The 25,642-nt window shown below is 38.6% G+C and overlaps 1 protein-coding gene across 5 annotated transcripts in view; it reads right to left on the minus strand.

Annotated features, from left to right (window-relative positions):
- Positions 1-2,277: 2,277 nt before the first annotated feature.
- GRB14 (growth factor receptor bound protein 14) overlaps positions 2,278-25,642 on the minus strand; it is a 100,987-nt gene continuing 77,622 nt past the window's right edge. For 2 of the 5 annotated variants that reach the window (XM_048869878.2, XM_048869883.2), the window contains 9 exons: positions 21,194-21,334; positions 18,813-18,923; positions 18,522-18,617; positions 17,732-17,812; positions 14,858-14,974; positions 14,697-14,766; positions 14,515-14,602; positions 8,926-9,019; positions 2,278-2,898 (listed from right to left, as the gene is read on the minus strand). In XM_048869878.2, the coding sequence (XP_048725835.1) occupies positions 2,752-2,898; positions 8,926-9,019; positions 14,515-14,602; positions 14,697-14,766; positions 14,858-14,974; positions 17,732-17,812; positions 18,522-18,617; positions 18,813-18,923; positions 21,194-21,334 (945 nt within the window). In that variant the 3' untranslated portion in view covers positions 2,278-2,751. Of the gene's footprint in view, positions 2,899-4,227; positions 4,354-8,925; positions 9,020-14,514; positions 14,603-14,696; positions 14,767-14,857; positions 14,975-17,731; positions 17,813-18,521; positions 18,618-18,812; positions 18,924-21,193; positions 21,335-25,642 lie in introns of all 5 variants that reach the window. The other 3 variants (XR_007359162.2, XM_048869879.2, XM_075117893.1) reach the window with 3 other exon arrangements.

Below are 25,642 nucleotides of genomic sequence, written 5' to 3' on the forward strand. Positions count from 1 at the left end.
AATGAGAAATACATAATTAGGGGCCACCTGGCAAAATTTTGGTTTAAGTGACAGCATCTCATTGAAAGTTCATGGCAGAGGCAAGGATTAACTAAGTTATCCTGGGTGAGATTCACCTGTCTTATTCACTACATGGCTTCCAACTTTTACTGGAAATGGGGCACCATCCACCCTGCATAACCTCTACAAGTGGCTAACAAAGAGCTTGATAAACAAGTTTGTACAATTTTGCCTGTTTAAGACTTGTTCAGAACACCAATAGTTTCTACATGTTAACCTCTCACTCAAGTTGCTTTTTCAGGTACTTCTACCACTATAATTTGATAAAAAAATTTTGTGTTGTCTTTTAAATACCAAATTCTTGGAAGAATTTCAGCTTAGTTTTCTGCTTTAGGCTAGTTTGTCAGAAGTATTGTTAAAATAAAAAAGACAACATTTTTGTCTTCAATACTTCCCAGGTGAAAAGCATTAAAAATGTTCAGACAGTCTGCCAGCTCACTGTACTATATTTTTCCATTAATTTAGCATTTGTGAAAAGTTCTGGATTGGAGAGCCATGGAGTCCTCTGTCCATAGAATAGATAAAGCAAAGTTGGCAGTTCAAACTCTTGAACTTACATTTCTCATCCCTGACCTGGAGGGACCCAAGGTGAAAGGATTCGGTCTCCACTTTCATTCAGTGGTTAACTTCTCTACTGAGAAGGTTGATGACTTGAGTGCCAGAACGGCAATTACAGTATTTTTGAAAGTGACACTTTCCTACTATGAAATGGATCAAAGTAAACAACTTGTTTTAAGTGTCAGATGACAACCTGTGGTCATTATTTGCCTAGTGATGTGGAGGATATGTGTCTCTTTCTCACATTTGCAGTCCCTGGAGCCGTGCAATGCCCGGAAGTAAACCTATATACATGGTTAAATTGGGGTTCAACAAATTTCGTTAAATAATACAATAGCAACTTGGGAGCTTTTTAATTAAAATTATTCTTAGAATAAAATTTGAGTTTATTTTCAGGTTTAATTTTAAAGTTAATGTATTTGGGATGCAAAAACCTTAAAATTCAGTATTAATTTGAATGAGATGATGGGCAACACAAGTTGCATCTTCAATGCATGTTCTGGAATGTTGCTTCTCTTCAGCCTGGTCTCTAGTAGAAAATTATGCCAGCTTAACTACATGACTCAAGGGTGTGAAAAATCAATTCCCCTGAGTGGTGTAGTTAGCTGACCTAACCCCCACCGTAGACAACAAAGTTGATGGAAGAGTTCTTCCTTTGATGGGAATGCGGACTACTTGACTCAATAGGGAACCTCTCCTGTTGGTGTAGGTAGTGTCTACACTGCACTGAAGTGCTACAGTGGCGTAGATGTGGTACAACACTGTTGTATTCAAGAGTAGAGAGGTCAGGCTCTACTGTCATTTTGAAAACAAACATTTTTACATTTAAGAGGGAAGGGGCTCTGGTGTGTGGCACATGTTGAGTAGGGGTATTTTTTTTGTTTTTGTTTTTAAGTTTTTATGGAAGTACTAGAACACGAGTAGCTATTTAAAGGCCTTTGGAAAAAAGGCTGGAAGCTAATACTGCAAATTTGAACTAGTTGCTGTCCAATTGGTCAATAGTGCAATGTTATCAGCAAGCAGACTGAAAAGGAGTACTTGTGGCACCTTAGAGACTAACCAATTTATTTGAGCATACGCTTTCGTGAGCTACAGCTCACTTCATCGGATGCATACTGTGGAAAGTGTAGAAGATCTTTTTATACACACAAAGCATGAAAAAATACCTCCCCCCCACCCCACTCTCCTGCTGGTAATAGCTTATCTAAAGTGATCACTCTCCTTACAATGTGTATGATAATCAAGTTGGGCCATTTCCAGCACAAAGCTGGAGAAAACCACAATCCAGTTTAACTCTTAACTTGGGAAGGAGTTACATTCCACATACCCTTACTTCCAAAATATAACACTAAAATCAAGGCCCTTTTAAGTGCCTATGGATAAATAAAAGATTGCACATATACACATGCACGTTATGTGCACTACAAAATACATATATGCACGCTCATATGCACATCAGCTCCAAATCTGTATAATAAAATGTGGTTCAAGTCACTACTTAAAGGAGAAAACCTATAAAGAGTACTATTACAGCAGCAATAGTACAATTCATAACACAACTGATCCAGAATTAGTCAAGACATTAGAAATAATTTTAATTGGTTAATTCAGAATATTTTCACTTTTGAATGCAAGAAGCCACAAAATAGCATTTAAAAATATAGCGCAAAATAATTTTGTTTTATTTACAAATTAAGTACAATCCAACTTCGAGTTTTTCCACCCAAAGTTTATGTTATACTCCACACACACACACAATTTCTATTCCACAGTGCAGAGTATTTCTGAATGCAATTAACTCATTTATTAGTCATCTACTACTAACAAGGAGGCACCCTCCAATTTTATTTTGGTAAATAAAGTTGCATAATATTAAAAATATCTGTTTGCATTTGAAAAAGATTCCAGTGCTGCAACATTACATAATTTCACATGAAATACTTTTTTCTGAAGTTGATTTTTGCAGTGACAATTACAAAGCAAAGGACTTTCTGTATGGAGCATATAAACTTTTCTTTGCATCTGAAATTCACCACCATTTCAATATAATGATTTTTGCCCCAAGGAAATTGCCTTAGAAAAGTGTTCTAGCATCTCCTTTTTTTCCTGTCTGGTGAACTGACTTGGTTTTTGTTAAAGAGCAATTCGGGCACAATAGTGTTTTAACTTGCAAGGTAATACTCCTTTATTGAGCTGGTAGAACTCCACAAGCTGGATGAGATCAGTAAATCTGGTGTGACCCTCATCCAGTGTATAAAATAGCTTTCCGTCATCTTCTAGCTGTAAAAGGGGAACAAACAAAAAGATAACAACACACTATTGAGCCACAGTGTTTGTCAGACATTCAAAAATATGTACATTGTTGATCTTTAATGAAATCAGGCCTTGTGACATCTTTGTGCAGATTCATGCTCCTGAGTTATTTATAGTCTGTGGGGAAGGGGGGAAACTTAGTGTTCATTCATAGCAAATTAAAAGTGACCAGTAGAAAAGTAGTGCATTCTCTAACTTCTTGTCAATTTTAGTTAAATACATAAGGTAAAAGGAAGCAAGACTGAATATGTATTAGAACATTAGGCCATGAAGACTGCTAATGTCAACACCTCTTATGCCTTCTCCTTTATTCAGAGAACATCTGATGATCACACATGCAAAGATTTAAATTGGAACCATAAAAACCTTGAGCCTTCATAAATCAAGAAAACTGAATTTAGATATACTCTCTCTCTCCAAAGAAAGAGGGGGAGGGACAGCTCAGGGGTTTGAGCATTGGCCTGCTAAACCCAGGATTGTGAGTTCAATCCTTGAGGGGGCCATTTAGGGATCTGGAGCAAAAATTGGGGATTGGTCCTGCTTTCAGCAGGGGGTTGGACTAGATGGCCTCCTGTGGTCCCTTCCAACCCTGATATTCTATGAAAGAGGTGTCATATTATAACTGCCTTTTGCCCTACGCTCGTAATACACAATGTTCTGTGTACCTAGTATATTTTGTGTAGCAACGGGTGGCTGTATATTCATAATTACTTTTGTGCACTGACGTAGCCTTTACTGCAAAAGGTGCTTCTAGGCAGGAGCCTTCTATTGTTGGTTACCATGATGGCGGCAGCACACGTTCATTGATGCCGGAGGCAGCAATAGGGGAGCAGGGGAGAGGAAAAGGAGAAAAAGACTCCTGCTGTTCCAGATCGCCATTAGCATGCTAGCCCCAGGAAGAGAGAGGGAGGAGAATACCCACAGTAAGGTTACCTTGGCTAACTTTAAAATCCACCCCCCCACACACACACAAAGATTTACAGGGAATATTTCCAATTTTAAACTATTACAAATGAATAGCCCCATAATTTGCATCACCCAATTAATTCTTAAGCTAATTCTTTGGCTAATAGAATATCCTCAATCAGCAGAAAAGGGAATCTGAAGCCTCATGGTACTAAAACATTTGATACTTAACAGTAATATTGATCAATTAATGAAAGAAGGCAATTTATAGGCAGTGGATAGTAGTGCATAAAAGACCCTAAAATGGTGATCGCATTGGAGTATCAGTTACTGCAGCAGAGAGGAAAGATGTAACCATCCTTCTAGGATGGATAAAATTAGTTCTCTTACCTGTAATTAAGGTTTCTCAGTGTAAGCAGCAGTTGCACTGGCCACAACTACTGGGTTATCCTACCCATTCTAAGTCTGGAGGCAGCTTCCTTTTTTCAGATTTCACCAGTCCAGGGCCAAACACTACTAGGTAAGGAAGTGTTAACATACATGTCACACTGTGGGTCTGATCATGCCTATTTTCCAGCGAGAAATATGAAGATGCACGGTCATCCATGGGATTCTACGCATACATACAATGATCATGCCAACATGATAGACATTGCAGAGCTGAAACATTTAGGAGAGCTGAGGCATTTGTTAATCAGGAATTAAAATTTAACAATATTTTTTGTTATTCCCAAACTGATGTTTGCCTTGAATTACTTGAATATTTCCTCAAGGGAAACAGCTCTTCAGAAGATAAATGAGGAAACCATAGTGTCCAAGAATCTGACATGTTCAGCATGTTTGCAAGGTTGTTATTCTGAATGACTGATCTTTTATTAGAAGATGATTGTCCGAGAACTAGTGTAATTGTATCCCTTTCCTCTCTCAACTTGAACAGCTGAATAGTGATTAGCGTTCTAGACATTAGAAGACACTAAACTGGGAGGAGTGGTAGATACGCTGGAGGGTAGGGATAGGATACAGAGAGACCTAGACAAATTGGAGGATTGGGCCAAAAGAAATCGGATGAGGTTCAACAAGCACAAGTGCAGAGTCCTGCACTTAGGACGGAAGAATCCAATGCACCGCTACAGACTAGGGACCGAATGGCTAGGCAGCAGTTCTGCAGAGAAGGACCTAGGGGTTACAGTGAACGATAAGCTGGATATGAGTCAACAGTGTGCCCTCGTTGCCGAGAAGGCCAAAGGCATTTTGGGGTGTACAAGTAGGGGCACTGCCAGCAGATCGAGGGACGTGATCATTCCCCTCTATTCGACATTGGTGAGGCCTCATCTGGAGTACTGTGTCCAGTTTTGGGCCCCACACTACAAGAAGGATGTGGAGAAATTGGAGAGAGTCCAAGCGAAGGGCAACAAAAATGATTAGGGGACTGGAACACATGACTTATGAGGAGAGGCTGAGGGAATTGGGATTGTTTAGTCTGCGGAAGAGAAGAATGAGGGGGGATTTGATAGCTGCTTTTAACTACCTGAAAAGTGGATCCAAAGAGGATGGATCTAGACTATTCTCAGTGATAGCAGATGACAGGACAAGGAGTAACGGTCTCAAGTTGCAGTGGGGGAGATTTAGGTTGGATATTAGGAAAAACTTTTTCACTAGGAGGGTGGTGAAACCCTGGAATGCGTTACCTAGGGAGGTGGTGGAATCCCCTTCCTTAGAAGTTTTTAAGGTCAGGCTTGACAAAGCCCTGGCTGGGATGATTTAGTTGGGGATTGGTCCTGCTCTGGGCAGGGGGTTGGACTAGATGACCTCCAGAGGTCCCTTCCAACTCTGATATTCTATGATTCTAAGAGCAGAATATATGGTGATTAATTGGTAGTGGTGGCCCAGTGTCATAAAGCACAAATTGGGAATGGAACATACAGCAATGAAGGATTTTTTTTAAAAGGAATGTTCAAACATTTTCATAGATGGTGTAGCTCATAACAGAGAAATTGTCTCCTACTATACCCCCTTCCAGCTTCCCAATCACACATCCATTTGTGAATATGCAACATCCCTTCACGAATTGCTGAATAGATTGCTAATATTGGAGACGTTGGAGAAATGCTGCTCTCTATTAAATCCAGGAACTCTTTTGATGTGTTCTCTCAGATCTGGAAGGCTAGACTCTTGACTGCAAATGCTACCAAGCAGATATTTCCTCTTCCTCCACCAGGGATCCTATTGCAGGAGAGAGAGGTTTTAGCAGCCATAAAGGATGAACAATACTTGTATTTTTTGCACAGTGCTTCTGTTTGGCACAACAGCCTGCAGAGGTGTATGAGAAATGACTGGCTTTTTGAGAAGGAAAGAAGGGGTACGTCTGGGTCAGAGGGAAGTGGAACTTTCTAAAGAAGAACCGAAGTTTCCTCCACAGGAGAAGATAAAGAGCTAGGGGCCTGTTTCCTGATAGGGGAGAGAGAAGGTGGTCTCTGTTTAGCAAGTCAAAGGGGTGCCATGCTGATGGGACTGAATCATTCAGTTTTTTTATGGAATCTAAAAAGCTGTTTCAACTATATTCCATCTGATCCAAGGACAGATAGGAAACAACTGGATAATGGAGGTGCATCATCAGTGGTCCTGACTATAAGGAACACAGGGTGGGTCCAAAGAGGAAAGACACTGGTGCCAAGAGTCCTCTCCTTGAGATATTTAGGCCAGAGATACCACCACGACTACCCCATCTGTCAAGGCAGTACAAAACTGTGGACATTTTTGTCCTGGCACTGACTTTGCCTAATGGTTCACAATGCTTAAGGGGTTATGGGCTGGTTTTCAAGCACTAGATCAGATTTACTGAATCCCCTGAAGTGTTTCAGCTCCATTTTGCAGCAAAGAGGGAGGTTTCTAGGATACTGCCTACAGGAGCAGGGTGAAGCATGGAAATACCAAATGGTGGCCCTCTGAAATCTCATTGGAGCCAGTGAGTCAGGGGAAAGAACATTTGGGGAAGTGCCCAGTCTTGCAGAATAGAAGAATCCCCTGAAAAACCCAACAGGGGAACCTAATTATCAAGAGGTCTGGAGATTTTGGATAGAAGACAGTCTGGGAGGGAGGGAGGTTCTTTGAGAAGTAGTAGTTGTGGCTCCTAGGTAAAGGCAAAGCACTAGGGCTAAAGCAGTGCATGAAAATATATTTCAACGTGAAGCAGGATGGAAAGAAAGTGGAAGAACTTTAATACTGCCTCCAGAATCAGTGGAATGGATAGGATGACTCCACTGTCATGTCAAGAGCATCACATGTGATGTAATTGCTTTCACTGAGAAAGTAAGGGAAATATTGCTGTACCTCAGTAAATCCACAAGGGATTTCAAGATTAACCCCAGGTAATTGATCTGTAAAAGCATTATATCAATTTTAACCAAAAAGTGAATGTACACTGAGGAAGAGTGAGAATACCTATCTACCCTACTGGCCTTGTACCTAGATACACCAAGGCAACATGGGGCAGGAAATGGGGCCTGTGATGCTGTATGGAAAGTGGGGGACACTTTAGGATATTATTAACACCAATATTGTAAAATGGCAATGGGTGATAGCAGATATGCCATGTAAAGTATCTGCAAAAATATTATAATTTGCAAGGTATGATATCTTGTGTTTGTATCACCTTTGTATTGTAACATATATACATGGTATGTCTGTAGTTCCAAACTTGTGCTGTGCATCTTGGTGACACCCCCAGACAGGTTGGCATTAGAACTGCCTACCCTGCTTGACAACCCATTCAGGAACATCAGCTATACAATTGACCCATTGAGAGAAGGCAAGGGATACACCTTGTGACTCAGCAAGGCATGCAGGGGCATGCTTATGGACAGAACTCTAAGGTTTCCAGGCCATGTGCTGGGCAGCTTGTGTTCAGAACAAAGATGATCAAGCTGCATAGCAAAAGATGATAAAAGGCAGCTGTACCTTCTGCTTTGTCTTCATTCCTGTTTCTTATCTCTGGAAGAATTTTGCTACAAATGAAGCTCTAAACAAAGGACTCTGTGTGTTACAGAGGGACTTTCAAGCCAGCAGACTCACCAATTCTGCTAGGAACCTGATAGACTGTGAAGTCTTTGTATGTATGTGACTGCTTTACCATCTCTCTTCTTGTTCTTCACCCCGCCCTCCTTTAGAATAGACCTTTAGTTTTAGACATTAAAAGGACTGGCTGACAGCATTGTATTTTGGGTAAGATCCAAACCTATATTGACCTGGTAATGTGGCTGACCCTTTGGGATCAGGAGAGCATTTTATATATGTGAGCAGAGTTTTTTAAATAACTACTCACTGTACAGGTCCTATGTGCTGACTGAGAGCTTCTTGATAACCAGTCGGGGGGGGGGAGGAGGGGGGGCGTTGTCAGAAGCACAGTTAGTGACTGGCTGGGGAGTTTAACTTCAGTGTTACCCACCAGTCTTGATAGTATCTGCTCTCCCTTTTGCAGCCTACCCTGACCTTGGCATTTCCAGTGAGGGCTGCCTCAGGCACCCAGGTCACAGGGCACTGAACCAAAAAGACTGGGCCCTGAGACATGAAGGAAGCGGCTCTGAACAGAGGCAGTGCCTGTGCATGTGGCTAAGATTTCTAACCTAGGTGGGTCCATCTAACTGAAATTTAAGAAAAAAAAAAAGGTGTGGGGCCAGGAGGCTGTGAGACATTTGAAAATAAAACATTTTCATCCCATAAGAGGTGTTTCTATTTAGTTTGAAAAATAGACTTGCCTTCATCTTATGACAGCTCACACAAAACCCAAACGATATTGCCAAATCTTATAACAAATCAAGCTGCAAGTTCCATAAATGTTTAATTCTGTCTATGCAGGGTTGTTGCAACTGTGCTGGTCCCAGAACATTAGACACACAAGGTGAGTGAGAGAATAGCTTTTGTTGGACCAACTTCTGTTGGTGAGCGAGACAAGCTTTTCTAAGCTTTTCTAGTGTCTAATACTGTAGTACCAATATCTACCATCTTCCATATACCAGAAAAAATAACTTCAGAAGTTTGGCATGCTATTATGCCTTTTCAATTATATACAAATTAACAAGTGTTACTTACTGGTACAATTTGAAAGTGCTTTATTTTTAGTCCATGGCTCATTGACAATACAAACGTTTTGGGGTTACTTTGGCTATCCCGTACCAAGAAAACCCTAGGGAGAGAGATTAGGAATTTTCAAAGTAAGCTCATGTTGAATTGTTAGAAATTTATGGTAGCTTTCCAATGAACACTGTAATGAATTGCAAACACAGTATTAATGAACATCAATAATAAGTCAATCCATCAATTTTGTAACAAAGTTTAATTTCAAGAGTTCTGCTTTAAATCTTTATATGTTTTGAGAAAATATCAGAATTGGAAATACAAGCTTTAAAATAGTCTATTTAATCAAACACGGTCTCTCATGTGAAAAAAATATGCATCTACACAATGATAGATACAGCAGCTGTTATGTATGTCAATGTCAAGATGTAGCTTTTTATCACAGACATAAAAACATGTTTAAGAGTTTGCACTTTTAGCAAAGTTTTGACCAAGATCTTGACAGCTATCAAAATCACAAATTATACAAGGGTAGAATGCCAAGAATTGGCAGCCTGTGATTTTTCACATTGGAATTGTAAAAACTTATTTATTTTCATCAGAAAAAGCCACAGGCACCAATCACCAGTCGATTGACATACGGAAATTTTACCTTAGAAAGTACTTCAGAGCAAAGGAAAACATTTCAGCTTCTTTATTCAATAGAATATATCCAATTGATACATTGCTACTTATTTCTTTTAATCTTCAAATAGTATGGCTGGAATTTGGACATCTAATTCCATTAAGGGCTTTCGAAATTCCCAGTCTATGTGAGTGTTGCTCATGTGGCATAAGAGCAAAAGCATATAACATAGCTTGCAAAGTTAGCAGTTCCATGGAAAGTTTATAGGAGATATGGTACAAGACTTGACGCTGACCATATTGTTACAGTTGGCAAATATCTGCATACAACAAACATTAACATCTGTAGAGCAGGAAAATTCCCCTTCAGGATCAAACTCTCAAGCTTACAATACTGGTTGTTTTATTGCAGAACTCAAGTAAAATATTCTTAATTATCAACAGACCCAATCTTCGTTGGGCTGTTCTAAGATTTGAAAAGCCATTCCAGACCAGTTTTTCTGACAGCCATTGTCCTGGGCACTGTTGCAGCTGGAGGGATGAGGAGGGAGGCTGTCAGGGTGTCTCCCTCCCCACTGCTTACCCTATCTCTATAGAGCAGGGCAGGACATGACAGGGCTCAGGAGGGAGGGAGTTTGGTGGCAGCAGCTGCTGTCTTAACTTGCTGATCTACTTAAAAAGGCAGTGTACTTAGAGTGGGGTCAGCTTACTTAAAGCTCTCTCTCTCACACATACACACACACACACACACACACACGCTGTGTGTCGCTGGCTATCCCTCCATTTGTGCTGCCTTGTAGAGTGTGAGGCTACATTAACAATAAGGTGTTAACCCTTGAGGGCTCAGCCAAGTGCTAGTTCATCATTTAGCAGTAAGGCATTCCCTGGGAAATATCCCACCCTCTGACTTCACCACCTCAACCAAGCTTCACAATCATCATTGCTGTGTACAGTATTAAATTGTTTGTTTAAAACTGTGTCTGTGTCTGTATTTTGACTGGTGAAAAAAATTTCCCTGGAACCTAACGCCCCCCCCCCCCATTTACATCAATTCTTATGGGGAAATTGGATTCACTTAACATCGTTTCGTTAAAAGTCACATTTTTCAGGAACATAACTAGAACATTAAGCGAGGAATCACTGTAGCTTAAAGATATAGAACAAAGCGGTTGGTACAGTTGGAGGGGAGACAATCTGGACTGGACGAATAATACAGAACAGAGAGGGGTAACCACTCCAAAATAAAAAAAATGGAAAATGAAGAACGAATCCATTGAAGGAGAAATCCACATGGGTAGAGAATATATGAGTGGCTGCCTCTTGTAGTCACCAGTAGACTAAAAACTAGTCTGCTATCCTCCCCATGCACATGCTGGCAGGGTGTAAGGGTAGTGAGCAACTTGGCCCCGCACACACCACCTCTAACAGACAATTACATGCAAGCGGGAGGCTGTTAGGGGAAGGAAAGTTGTGTGGGAAACGAGGATGATAGGAAACTTATAGGGCCCTCCATTGGCTCATATAGGCCTCCAAACTGCTACACATTCATGTAAGTCCCAAAGCTTTTGAGGTTCTCCCACCACCAATGTAGGTATTGTTATAACCACCATAAAGGAGGATTTATTAGCAATTTTGAAGTTCCTGATCATTTTATATTAAAATAAACTAAAATTCACCAGGATGACCTCAGAACCCTTGTGCTTGGCTCATTTGGAGACATGTCCATGGGGAGAAAAAAAATACATATAATCGGCAACTATGTATATATTATACCAGTAAAAGTACCTAATTGGGTTTAAATGAGTTATAGAGTGATTAATATACTTAGATGTTTCTAAAAAGTTCTCCCACACCATCTAGTTGCCTAAAAATCATCTCTTTGCCCTTTCCAGGGCTGTGCAAAAAAGTTTTCAGGCTACAGTTAGATCCCATGTATAAATCATATGGTATTTTATAACTCTTAACATTAAGGATGGGCAAACTGGTCCAGAAAACATACAGACAATTTCATTATTTGAGCATTGCACTTTACAGACATTCAAAATAAGGCCCGCATCCTAAGCAGCCTACTGTCTAAATTAAACAACAATATGGATAATTACATCAGACTACAAAAGAAGAGGCTGGAAAGGAGGATCAGGACTCTGCCAACACATTCATAATTTCATTTTAGGGCACATTATAAGGCCCACTCATTTCAACAGCCCTGTCTTTACTGGGCCCCATCCTTTGTTTTTTTAGTTATTTATTTTTTAAACTAGTTAAAGCCTTTCTTAACCCTGTTTTTGTGTTAAGTGTAGCTTATTTCCTTTTAGATGATGGGGTCCCTCAACCCTAAACTATCCTTGTGTATGCTTGAGGAGCTTTAAAGCCTACATAACAAACAAAAGTATCCAGGGATAGTTTTTGACACACATCTAAAACCCATCATCCTCCCCCATTAAGCCCACCCTATGTCTAAAAACATCAACCCCCTACCCCCACCTACACATACAAACACGCATACCTCGGGTGTCAAAGCCCAAATAACCCTGATTTGTAAGAAGTTCCCTGCTTGACCAAATGCATAGTGAACTGGGGTCTTATGATGATTATGATTACAACAATGACAACATTATCCTTTCCATATATCAGGAGCCTAATAGTTTTAAATCCTGTCAGCAATTTATTAACTAAAAAACCTTCAAATAGCCACTAAGTCAAATATCATAACCATAATCTCGCTGAAGCGTCTGCCATGCTTTAAAGCAAATATCATTGCTTAAAATTTAGTAGATCCAAAATGAAACATCACAGAGTACGCATTAATATATATAGACACACACACACCACATCAGTTGTGTGTCAGCCATAAATGTATTTTATTTTTTTGTTGCATTTCCTAAGCTCCACAGAAAAACCAACAAACACGTAAACTTGGATTAAAAGTAAAATAAAGATTTAGCGACAAATGCTTTCAAAATTATTATGCACTACTTCACCTAAACTTGGCATGTAGTAAAACTTGGGAAGAAAAACGGCCTAGACACATGCAGTGCTCAGAGACAAACTTTCCAGAAAATAGACAAGTTTGTAAAATTGCTGGAGATTAGATCTGTGACTCATTAGTATTCCCTTCATCCCTTGAGAAAGCAGTTGTACCATGATGAGTCTCAAAAAATGCTTTAAAAATTGTTGGTATCTGTAATTAGGTTCAGCACTCTCTTCACATGATGGCACCATTATCAGCCTGCTGCAGTTCCTTTCCATGATAGCCCTTGTTAAACTATTAACTTTCCTCTTTTATAAGCCAGTATGAACACTATTTATTAGGACACACATTAGAACAGCAGCCTATAATCTGTTTGCATCTGCATAGTGGGTTTCATTGCCTGGAACAGTTATCTTTGAATTGACACCCACCAAGGCTCTGCTCAAGGAATGCAGAATTTTGCCTGATACATGGGCAAGCCTATACAGAAAGAACATCTTATTACCCCCATGCAAAGCCTCTACATTCATGGTGGTAGTTCATTTTTTCAGACAACTAAGCAAGTGAAACATTTGTCACATGTTGTATTATCGGTATTTGTGAAAGACTTCTATGCCAGTTTCCGCTAATGTCTAGTACACAATTTGGGCAGATATATGTGTTCAACACAAGCTGCCAGTCCATGATTACTGGTACAACCAGTTTCAAATAATTCTAGACAGTCTATTCGACAAGATCCCTCCCATCAAACTGCAATGCACATCTCTCTATAGACACCAGGGTATTATCACACACTAACATGGTACAGAGGTAACTTTGGGTCACTTTCTAGGACCTTTCAAGGCTCAAATGGTATTGCTCTTTGCTCCTCAATCCACTGTTTCTTTTCATTTTTTTCCATTTAAAACCCGGTTTTGCATTTTGGTTCTACTAAAATATGGCTCAACTTTAAATCTGCACACCTCAGAAACATTACTTGCTGGGTTTATTACTAGAAATCTTACTTCCCTTTATTAGACCAGCTTCTAATATCATTGCAGTGAAACAGAATTCAAGGAGGATGGAGCTCTTGGTTTTGCAGCTGAGATTCAGAGCTCCACAATGGAAAATGTTTTCAGCCCTGTGAGCCACTTTTTGTGCAGCCCTTTCTGACAGATATAGGAAACTGTGTTAAATCAGTGATCTGAAGGGGTTTCCATTACTCTAAGCTTCAGAAAGATTTGAAGTGGTGGCCCAATATAATAGGTTAGACAGATAAGAGTTCATATCTGGAAGGCCAGCAGGTAGGCCAAAATAAGAGGGGAACGTATACAGGTAAATTATGGGACTGAGGAAGCCCTAAACTTTAATCACAAAATGCAGCTGTATTACAGCAAGGCAGGAGAAGAGATTTAGAAGCAATAAAATAAATATGAAGATTTGGACAAATAAATATGTATTATCTTTGTACTTTTTTCAGAGAAATACTTTAAATATTCTATCATTAGAAGACTAAATGACTCATCCTGAAGTTCAACATTTACGCTCTCTCGCAATTACTTTCATAGCATCTCTGCTCAGTTTACAAATTAAATGGATTCTTCCAACAGCCAGCGCTAGAAACTCAACCTTGGATTTGAAAGCAAAGCAGTGTTTTCTGATTCATCATGAGTAAGAGATGCTGGAATTCAATTTTAGGCCCTGATCTTACAGTTGACAGTGCAGAAAACAGAGTGTTGTGCCCATCCGAGCCCATTGATTTCAACATGGCTCTGTGCAAATGCAGCAGTCCATCCACTCAAGTGCAGGATCAGAACTTTAGAGCACTGTTTTATTGTTCAAGAAAGATGCCTAATACAATCCAAATCATTCTCCAATAACTCTAATAATATGAATGTTTTTTATATTATTTACGTTAAGTAAGCAGATATCACAACACAAACCCTTCAACAAGCAAATAATGTTTCTACATAGTTATTTTTCTGACCATACCTACAACCCAAAAAAGTTAAGAAAAAGAATCAGCTTACCCATCTACAAGTCCTTGCTGTAAAATAAGTCGTTGAGCTTCATCCCTAGAGATTTTATGGTGAAACCACAATTGTGTTCTGTGTATAGCTAGAAAAATTATAAAGATCTTTGTTTTAACAATATTGTTTTATCACAAACATTATTGCATCTCTTCTGCGGCTGTAAATTAACTCACACATACCTACACTGGATGTGGCGCTTTGAGAAGTGGTAGGACTTCCATGTGTGTTGAGTCGTAAACACCCTTTTCTCTGAGTGGGAGAGAAAAAAAAATGTGTCAAAGCTTTCTGTGTGAGAATAAAATTAGAAAAAATACTTTGAAAAAAGTAGAGGTGTTTATACCCGCCATGCTAACCCTTCTTCAACTGCAACTGAAAGGGCTTCTGTTGGATTTTCAATAACTCTGCTTCTATGTCCTGAGAAGTCCATTGCTACCAAGGAATTTTCTGAAATGCTTCTCTGGGGGAGGGAGGGGGCAAAAAGAGGGGAATTCAGATTTGAAAGAAAAAAAAAAGTTTAGGAGGTTTCTAAACCTTATTTTGAAATATTATATTTTGCCAGTTGTGTTTCAAATTTTTGCAAGGCTTTCCCCTCTCAACCAAGATTTGTTTCACTTTGGACAACATTTGTAGTTCTAATTCTCTTCAAGGGGGACTATCCAGCTGAACTTTAAGGTTTGGCCAGTCGGCAAGATAATTGTGGGAGGAAGGAGAAGGTAATGGCTACTTAGTATTGTAAGACTTATAATGTGTCTTGTTTTTGCATCACTGCAGCCTATAGTACCTGGTCTGAAGATGCTTAAGCTACTGAAGACTGGTCCTCACCAGCTGTAGTTGAGGCTGTGGATTTAAACTATCTCAGCTTGCTATTTATGGCTAGTTAAGACAGTTGTCATGAGACACTGGACACAAACTTTTGCTTTGCTTACTTCAAACGAAAGCCTTCATCTACCAAAAAAGCCACACAGGTCGGAATTTGAGTATGTAGTCTCATTAATGCTATCAAACTAGATCCCTACAAAATAACTGTACTCACACATTGAGAAGTAATTTCAACTTCCCTGAAACTCAAATACGGTTAAAAAAAAAACCAAAAAACCAACACAGTGAACCACTTCCAAAGGACTAAACATTTCCAAGACGATTCTGTAATATTCCATCGCTGTTCTGTGACTCTGATACATTAAGAGAGAGGGGAAGTCAAACAAGGATGCAATTTCCTTTTCAATGGCCACACTGAATAGAATAGAAAAAGATACGGAAAGAAAACTGCAAACCATGAAAAAACAATGCAACCTTTTTGATGGCTAAATCATGCACTGATGTGACTGCTATGGTACAGTTGTGAAAATATAGCTTTTTCCAAGGTCCCATCTAAATTTAAGAGTGGATAGACGATGGGCCTACCTACTATTACTGCTTTTGAAAACTGCTAAACATGCACCACTTAATATGATTTGGTACTCAAAATGCAGACCTCTTTCAAACAAAACAGAGCTACTCAACTCACTAAACTTAGTTCCATGTGACTAGGCAGGCTGAGATGAGGTATGGGGAGGAAGAGAGATTATTCCATTCAGGAAACCCACTTTGCTACACAAGTAGGAGAGCCTATTAAAACTCCACACTTCAGCATGGACTCATCTGTGTCCAAAGCTGTGACGTAGCATGGCCAGCCTGTACAGGCTGAAGTTAACCATGTTTAGACAAGGATTTTTCTGCTAGTGCTCAAAGAGCCAAAAAGGCTTATTTTTTTGAGACATCAAGCCTTTCTGCAATAGAAGATACCAATAACAATCTTATTTTTATTGTGTGGCTTTGGCACTTTCCTTTCTGTTCAAAAGCCCTTTACAACACCCCTAAAACCAGGAAGGGAAATTGAGATGTCCTTCAGACCCTTGGAGAAAGATTCTCATACTCTAGTTTGTTTCTCCCCCATCTCTCTCCCCCATCCCCTATGCCATTAAAGTCAACCAAAATTGCGAAATACTTGGGGTATGTGTGAATGTACACTCGGCTTCACAGTCTAAACTTCCAATAGAAGTTTCTGTGGGACCACTAAGAGGAATTGAGTAATGTTAGATTGTATGCCTTAATGGATTGTAAGATCTACTTTAGTGCTTTCTGTTAAGCTCCTGGCTGTTATGAAGGAGCATAAAAACAGTAAATGCAAGTTCGTGTATAAAATATTCTAACTGAGGGGCAGGTTTGCGAGACGGAAGTAATTTAATGTTTTATGTAATTGAGTAAACATGGATTCACGGACAGGGAAGACTCAAAGTTAGCACAAGCACTTGTATCTTAGGCATTCAGGTTTATAAATTGAGCTTGATACTAAGTACACTAGCTCCACAGTAACCATTGCTGGGCACTGGGATATAAATAAATAGAAAAACCCCTACCCTTCTATAATTTGAAGCAATGTGCAGAGAACAAAACACGTGCCTAACCAAAAATCTCTGCCCTTAAAATATTCCTATTCAGTTCCAACCCTAGAAAGATTACTTTAGAACTCAGATAAATGGAAGTAGAAGAGATTTCAACAACATGTATTAGGACAGCCTATCCTATCAAAAATATTTAATTGCAATTACTTCATCAGAGATCACAACTGAATGACTTCAAATCCTGGGGCCATATCCTGAGCTGAAGATTGGGCCAATGAATTACAGCCTACTTAAACTTTTACCAAGGTACAAACAAGGACTGGATAAAAGGCAATGTTTGCCTGTAGGGGAGTTTAGAGAATGGGACCTGCATTGCTGAGACAGTTGTGAACTATTATTCAGGGATGTGAAAAATTAACTGCTTTTTATACTGAGAAGGAATATACAGAATAATCTCAGTTTGATCATTTATATTAGTCCTTTTTCAAGAGTGCTGCTGGACTGATTGGTGAATTGCTTAATATTCCTCTTAGCTAGAGCATGGTTCAAATACAGGGCTAGATTCTCTCCTGCACCAAGATCCACTCGGCACAGAAAGAGACACAGGGGGAGTGCATGTCAGGGAATCAGTAAGGGCTTCCTGACTGGCTCAACCTCCGGCTCCAATGTCAATAAGGGCAGCTGATCATTCTCCCTAAAGATTTTGGTAAGTGCTTAAAATGAAGCACACACACAAACGTTTCTAGGATCACAGACACAGGTTCCATTGCTTCTGCCATAGGTTCCATTTTAAGAAGTTTATTTGCTCAATAAGTTATTACAGTACATACCATAGGTGATATAGTCAGAGAACTGCAGCCACCTCTACCTTGATATGGTTGCATGTAATTCTGATACAGCTGCATTCCATACTAGAATCAAAAAATAACGTGCCTTATCACTATTAGTTTATTGTGGGGATTTTTGTAGTACCACCTTGAAGTACTAAATAAAAATGATTATACAGGAGCTCCTGAATACTATACAATGGATTTCATTTTGAAAGATTTTGACTTTTATTAGCTTAATTAATTTAAAAATAGAACTGCCTGCACAGACAACAGGAATCCTTTCCTTAGAAATATATTTTTCCATTATTGTTTTCTGCCACTACATTTAAGAGAATTCTCTAAGTCCAAAACTGGAATGTATAAATTTTGCTCCCCTCAAAAAAAAAAAAAAAAAAAACACAAAAAGTTGACCAGAATGAGTAAATGGCTACAGTTTTCATTTTCTTAAGAAATAACGTACATGTATGTTAATTATAGCCATTTATAGGCACCATATGACCCATTCTGCCTACTTTGCAACTAAAAACAGGCTCTTCTACCATTCAAATAAGTTCTTGCATCATAATCAGGGCCAGCACCAGTAGCAGCAATGCCAGCTTTTTCTATTGTACTGGAAATTCAGTATCTATCTTCTTTATTGGGAGAAGTCAAAAAGAGCCCACAGTGTACAAAATTAAGGATTTGTATTACACTGAAACCTACAAGTAACCCTTGCTTCTCTATTCCAGAATGTAAAAACACTTAACCTAGTAAATTACTGGCAAGAAATTAACTTCACAGAAGATTGTACCTTAAGTAATCTAATTGCTGTCATCCAGCAGGTCCTACTCTGCTCATCATCTGCACAAAGCTGCTTCAGGTCTCTGACGCCTCCTGCTTTGTTAGGCTAGAAGGCCACAGCACATTGTTTATCATTAATGCATATCTTGCAGATAATACCTGTTGAAATAAAAGCCACTAATTCTCCTATTTTATAATAGACAGCTGAATCTTTTTTTAAAAAAAATCTCATAGAAACTTAAGCTTACCTAAGAACTGTGGCTTGCTTTAGCATATATCTATCAAAATATTAAGCCTGTACCTTAAAGCAGAATCCATAGTTTGCTGGTGTTCCAGACGTCTTTTTGCCTGCCAAAGACATATACATATCACTACTGCTGAATTCACTGAAAAACTGCAGATGTCTTGGTTCCTGAAAGGAAAAGCAATATAAAACAATTAGACCTTTTTGCTTTATTATAAACCAATGAAGGAAATAATAAATAACTATATGAAAATCAGAAAAATATTAATATTTATACAGTAAATTATTTAAATACATGATAAATCTCTCTCCTGGAAATATACTACAATTCATATTTAAAAAAATAGTTCTATCTATGCTAAAAATACATCCCTATCAACCACTCAGGTTTACATGTGCCTAGGCCCTTACCATCAATCAAGTTATGTGCTTTCCATCTATGAGGCTTTTATATATCTGATCCAAATCAGATTTGCATGCACCCAACCCTATTAATCACGTTAGTTTGCACCTGGCCTCCATCAATAAGGTTTGCGCACAACGCATATATTTTTCATATATAATGTGAACAATGGCCAAAAAATGGCCCTAAATCAAAAACTAAAAGCTTCCCTGTTGCATCATATCTCCTCAAGTCCTAACTTTCTAACAAGCTTTGCGTTGATAGATAGTATTTTTTGAGATATCACTCAACAGTGAAAAGCAAACCTCGCAAGAAAAACCATTCAAGTGGAGCTTAAATCCTAACTATTAAAAATGCACGAGGAGAAACCAAAACCATACTACACAGAAAATTGAAAGGGTATAAAAACTAACCTGGTGTGAAATGTCACACCAACTGGCCACCTACTTTTAGAGAAATAGGAATTTTTACTCCATTTTAAGACACAAACTTGACTGCATAACGTGATGATTATCTCATCATCCAGCATTTCCTTGTGAAGAGGCTGGGTGGAGGAATTGTTTGTTTTGGAGGGAGCTGCTTGTTCCTTTTGCGGGGAGGGGGAGAGACGACAACTGTATAGCAGTTTTAAATTACGTTCTGTGCATTTGCCCTAAGACACAATAGCAGCATTCCTCTTGTAAATAAAAATACCACACACACACAGCTTAAGGAAATTTACAAAAATTAAACTTGCAATTTACCTTTAAAAGGAAACTAACAGTAAGTTAGGAAAAGCGTAATAAAAAAAGAGAAAGTTACACAGAACATTTTCAGGGAGAGAAACACTGAGCACTTCTCCTTTTAGACAGATAGCCTCTTTAAATACCAATAACTACACTCATCTGAGGCTCTTATCTTGTTCCAAATGGCAGCTTTCCTGATACTATGACTGTAGAAGTTGAACTGACTGAAGACATCCAGAAAAAGGCCACTGAACAGCCTACCTGCTGCAGCAGAGGAAAATGCCCAAAACTAGACAAAGCCAAAAAAGCAAACTTTCAATTTTTTGTGAGAAAAATATGTAGCACCAATGAACTGATTTCTGGAAAAGCATATGAGATAGAAGCCATAATGCTTAACGATTCATTACATCTTAAAATGTAAGAACTTTTGAAGTCACTTTGCAGTTTATTTTTAATTCCCTTGTTTAAAACACATCATCTGAACCAAGAAAACAACATATTTTAGCCATTACTGTCCAGTCCCATTCTAAATATTAGTTCTATTCCCCAAGCTGAAACCAGTCAAGTTTCTTTTGTTTGATTCTTTGTCTCCTCAATTAAATGAGGATAGCTGTGGAAATACTTTGACAGCTAACACAGAAGTTCAGATGGACATAAAACCATTTTTTCCTAAGTGGGTTACATAAAAGTTCTCTCCTCTCCAAAGCACCCTGTTTAACAGGTGTCAATAGTTATGCTTCCAGTATAGAAAAAAAATTGAACAAGTAAAGTGGGGAGGAGGTATGGATACAAAAGGCCATGATAAAAAGTGAGGCGCTCCAAACATTTTCCTACAAATTATTTTTCTGCAAATTTTCTCCTTTCATTTGCTTCAAAATAAATACATGCTCTGAAAGACAGGTCCAAATGGTACATTCAGGAACAACAGTTAACGTTTGCTTATGTTCTCACCCTTCAAAATTCTCAACCAGTACATCTGAAATGCAGAATTTATTTTTGAAGAGCTCTGGTGTTGACTGACTGAAAAATAAATTTAAATTAATACAATCAGAATGAACCAGACTTGTTAGGCCAGAGTACTCGGGTTTATACAGGAAATTCTAATTTATTCTGAAGCCCTGTTCTTACATATCCTTACTCCCATCAATCACATGTTTTATCCTTAGAATGGACACTTGAATAGGAAATTTGGGAGCAAGGTTTTTTCCTTTAATTACTATGGATTGAAATAAAATTAGGTTAAAAACTACCGCAAATGAAAATACATGCTTACCCTATGCATATTGTTCTCTATCATATTTTAGTCTTACCTTTGATGTCCCTTTCGTGGAAAAATACAGGCCAGATCTTCTCAAAAGAAAGTATAATTTTTTCCATGATGATTTCTTCCCCTGCTCCTTTGCATGCAAATAACCATGAATTTCAGGATATGTGCTGGAACTTAGGAACATCTGAAACAAAATATTGCATATGTATTTCCCACCCGAAGCCAGCTTTCTCTTCTATTGACATACTATTCCACAGTTTTGCCAACATTATACCAAAATTTAAATGTTTAAAAATTAAAAATACACACTTCAAAAATGGAAAATTATACACATGCCTCAAAACAGGGGGACCATCTACTTACAACAGCACAGAAGACACTGAACAAAGCTTCTGGTAACTAAAGGAAGAGGTTAATCCTTCAAAGATTTATCAGAAATTTAGAGAAGGCAATAAATAACACTATATAAAATATAAAACCTAAGTTCTTGCACCCTAAAAGAAAGAACAGCCTTCTACAAACTTGAAAGTTCAGACAGATATTCATGGCAGTAGTTTGTAAGATTAAAAACAATGCTTTAAGGTATTTTGTTTGTTTTTGTTCTATTTTTAAAAGTGGTGGGTTAATGCCATATCTCCCAATTCTAACTCCCGCCAGCTGATAAACCACTGGAAAGGAAACAAGTTAAGTTTATAAGAGGTAGGCACATGCCATCATTTGGGGGTGACGGAGCATATCACCACTTATACATACAACCCCTCTCACTCTACCTCACACAAACCCAAACATACACACTTTGAGCATTGACAGAAAATTAAAGTGTGCATAAAGTGACCCTGAAATCAAAGCTAAATTTCAAACCCTCTGGAAAAGAGCCTTCCTCCTTCGAAAAAAAATTTAGCTGCATTATTTTGCAAGTACATTAGACTGAGAAATATTCCAAGTCCTTGACAAGGTAAAAATTTGTTATTCCCTAGAATAGTTTGCAGATATCTACACAGTATGCTACCACAACGTTCTGGTCCAATGTGACGCTATAGATGCATACTGTGGCACTCCCTGCTCACTGTCTGAATGTTGGACGCCTATTGTAGCGTCTCAGCAATAGGATGGCTTCATGGCACAGGGCAGGAAGCATGCACTAAAACTGGAAATAAGGAATACATTTTTAATGGTGAGAGTAATTAGCCATTGGAACAGTTCAGCAAGGGTCATGGTGGATTCTCCATCACTGACCATTTTTAAAACAAGATTAGATTTTTTTTCTAAAAGTTATGCTCTGCAAATTATTTTGAGGAAGTTCAATGGCCTGTGCTATACAGGAGGTCAGATTAGATCATCACGATGGCCCCTTCTGGACTTAGAATCTGTAAACTATGAGCCAATTAACTTCCGCTTGTAGGGAAACATGGAGACAAAAAGCTGCGGGCAGAATCCAGGAGAGCAGGAAGTCAGAACAAAAGTATCAGGCACCTGGTTGCAGAAAAATGGCTAATTCCATCAGGATATATGCTAAATTCTTATGGCTACTGAATCACTGAGCCCATAGAGCCTTGAATTATATTAGAGCAGTGTGTATCTCAGAGCTATTGTTTCAGCCTTGCTACAGATTCAGACAGACACATTGCTTTAATTACCATTCATTTCATGTTTCTGAGGTTTGCCCCATGGCCATAAGAGCTAAACACATTTTTTAAAATGAAGAGGAAAGATTGTGGAGCACAATTCTGCAGCAAAGGTTAAATTCCTCAGTAAAATTTTTGCCCACAGAATTGTAGAATAGACAAGGTCCTCTATGTCAATAGTCCCATCAACAGGACTATACATGCACAGAACAATCTCAGAATCAGGGCCTAGAGTTGCTTACGCAAACTGTTTTCCAGCTTTGCTCACAGTTGAAGGGAACAACATCTCCATTGCAATGTAGGCACTGTTCCACAACACAGCTTCATTTCAGTAGCCATAAGTGATATTTATCATGCAAGAGTGCACTTGAAGGAGGCATAAAAATTGTGATTGGTGAAAAGAAGGAAACACTAATTTTGCTTTCTTATTGCTTTTGGTTTTGAACGTTGCTTGATGAGCCCACAAAAATCAAATAATGCGGGCTTCTAGAAGCAAGAAGTTTGAGGCAAAGACATTCTAATCTCAACTTGAAATTGTACGTGTCTGAGATATTATCAAGGCTAAGAAGGTTTTTCGGCAAATGACAAAAAGGAAGATCAATAACGTAAACATACAAATACATTATTTTTCAGGCACATGTGAGAGTGAATAAAAACACTATATTAAAGCTGTAATTTAATTCTACAGACCAAGTTCAAAGGGAGGCTTTAGGAGAGTTTGAAAGATTGAGGGTATGTCTACACTAGAAATAGTGCAGTAGCACAGCTGCAGTGCTGTGGTATAGACTTACAACAGTGATGGAAAGGAATCTTTGGTCGCTGCAGTAAATCCACCTCTCAAAGGCAGTAGCTAGATCAATGGAAGAATTCTTTGGTCATCCTAGCCTTGTCTACACTGGGGCTTACGCACCTGAATGATACAGCTAGGTCAATCTAACTGTCTCGTACAGTCCAGCTGTTGATTTTCTTCAGGGAGATTGTGAGGAAGAATCTCTCTCCCCGCCTCTCCCTGATGGCTCTTAATTTTAGTACCTTTGCCCATTTTGTCTGAAGATTCAATTAATGGCTCCCTAACCCCATAAGACACCCATTTTAGGCCCTGTATCCTTGCACCTATCCTCTCACTAGGAAGATACCCATGACAAAATGATAACCAAAACATCATTCCTTCAACAGCAGGCCAAAGTTGCTGAAAGCAAAACAAAGCTCTGCTTTAGCAACCAACATTGCACCCATACTAGTGTTATCAATTTAAAGTAGTCCACAACAACAGTACTTGGAATGAGGCAAGACTAAATCAGGTTTTTTTTCTTCCCAGGATAGCAAAAGATTGCATGGCAAAACACATCATGACTAACAGCATCAGACAAAATCATTACTGCCATGATGAAAGAATACTGAAAATCCTAGACAACGATAAGAATAACCTGCTCTTTGGGTTATGGAGTTGTAAACGATAGTAGGATGATAAATATACTCTGATCAAAACCCAACCAAGTTGAGACCAAAGTTTATCACAGCTGGAAGAAATCATCAATGACAAAGAAAAGCTTTATTAGGGAGCCAAGTAACACTGGGTAAAAAGTATAGAAAATTAGAGGATTCCTCTCAAAAAAAGGATGGGTTGGTTATATAAAATGCAGTAATATTCAATGTATTTTACTCTATGGGGATGAAGTATACGATATGATTTATAGCAAATGAACTGTAAATATCATTGGTGTAAAATGTCATTATGTATTACAGATTCTACTATACAACAGCATCACAGACATTTATAACTTGGTTTGTACGTCTGTAAAGCCTACTTAAAGAGAAATGAATTCAGCAGGTAACAAGGATGCAAACTCAAATGTCTGAGATGAACATAAAAACTAAGGAAGAGGAAAGTTAGAAGAGGTAGATGTTCTTGCATGAGAACATCTCGGCCTAAAGTTATGTTTCCCCTTATATAATCTTATTCATTATTATATCCCCCAAACTTACAGTGAAACATCTGAAGTGCTAGAGCAGTTAACAGCACCCTTGAAGTTAGATGCACCATCTTGCTTCTTGAGCAGAGACCCTGACTCTCACAGATGAAATGGGACGAAGACTAATTTCAGAGAAAACCAGCTTCTTTTTTTTTAAACTTTCAGATTTGAATTAGAGCCTTTTTGTCTCCAGTTTGTACCCAGACTGCTTTTAAGTTTCTCTTAATTGCTCAGATTTTAACTCAGTCCCATAAAATCAAATTTGGTGCTGAAATCTTCCTTTTTGCTCCATGTGTGTTACTACTGATCAATATTTAAGAATTGCCTCCAAAAATGTTCCAATAAATTTGTGAGCATGCCCTCTTGTAAGGCACAAATGGAGGGCTATATGTGCACATTTAGCACATAAATTGTGGGTATATTTTGGAAGTATCTTTGAAAATTACTAACTGAAAAATAACATTTTGGGCTCAGTTATATTATAGGCAGAGCTGGTAGCACTGTAAACAGGTGAAGTTGCCGAATGACTCCCACTATAAAGTCCAGTTTTCAATTGCTTAAACCTTTGCCAAACTTTTCCTATCCATACTGAAATTTTCAATGCTGGGCATCTGTCTCAAGCTGAATATTTTTGGAACGTTTCTACAAAAGGAGTTCATCAATTTCTCCAAACAAGGTTATGGAAAAATATATTGGTTTGCCCATCTTAAAACCATTTTACCATATTTGTTGCAAAGTTATAATGCCTTCATTCTTTGGAGCAGGGACATGAAATTTGGCAGGAAGTCACCTTTGCTGTTCCCATGGAAGCCAGCCCAGATTTGACCAGATTATAAACAGAGTTGGGTGGAAAGAGGTTTTCCATTCTGCATTGAGGCAAACCCAAGTCCTATC

This window comes from Caretta caretta, chromosome 11 (assembly GCF_965140235.1).
Source record: "Caretta caretta isolate rCarCar2 chromosome 11, rCarCar1.hap1, whole genome shotgun sequence".
Taxonomy (NCBI): Eukaryota; Metazoa; Chordata; order Testudines; family Cheloniidae; genus Caretta; species Caretta caretta.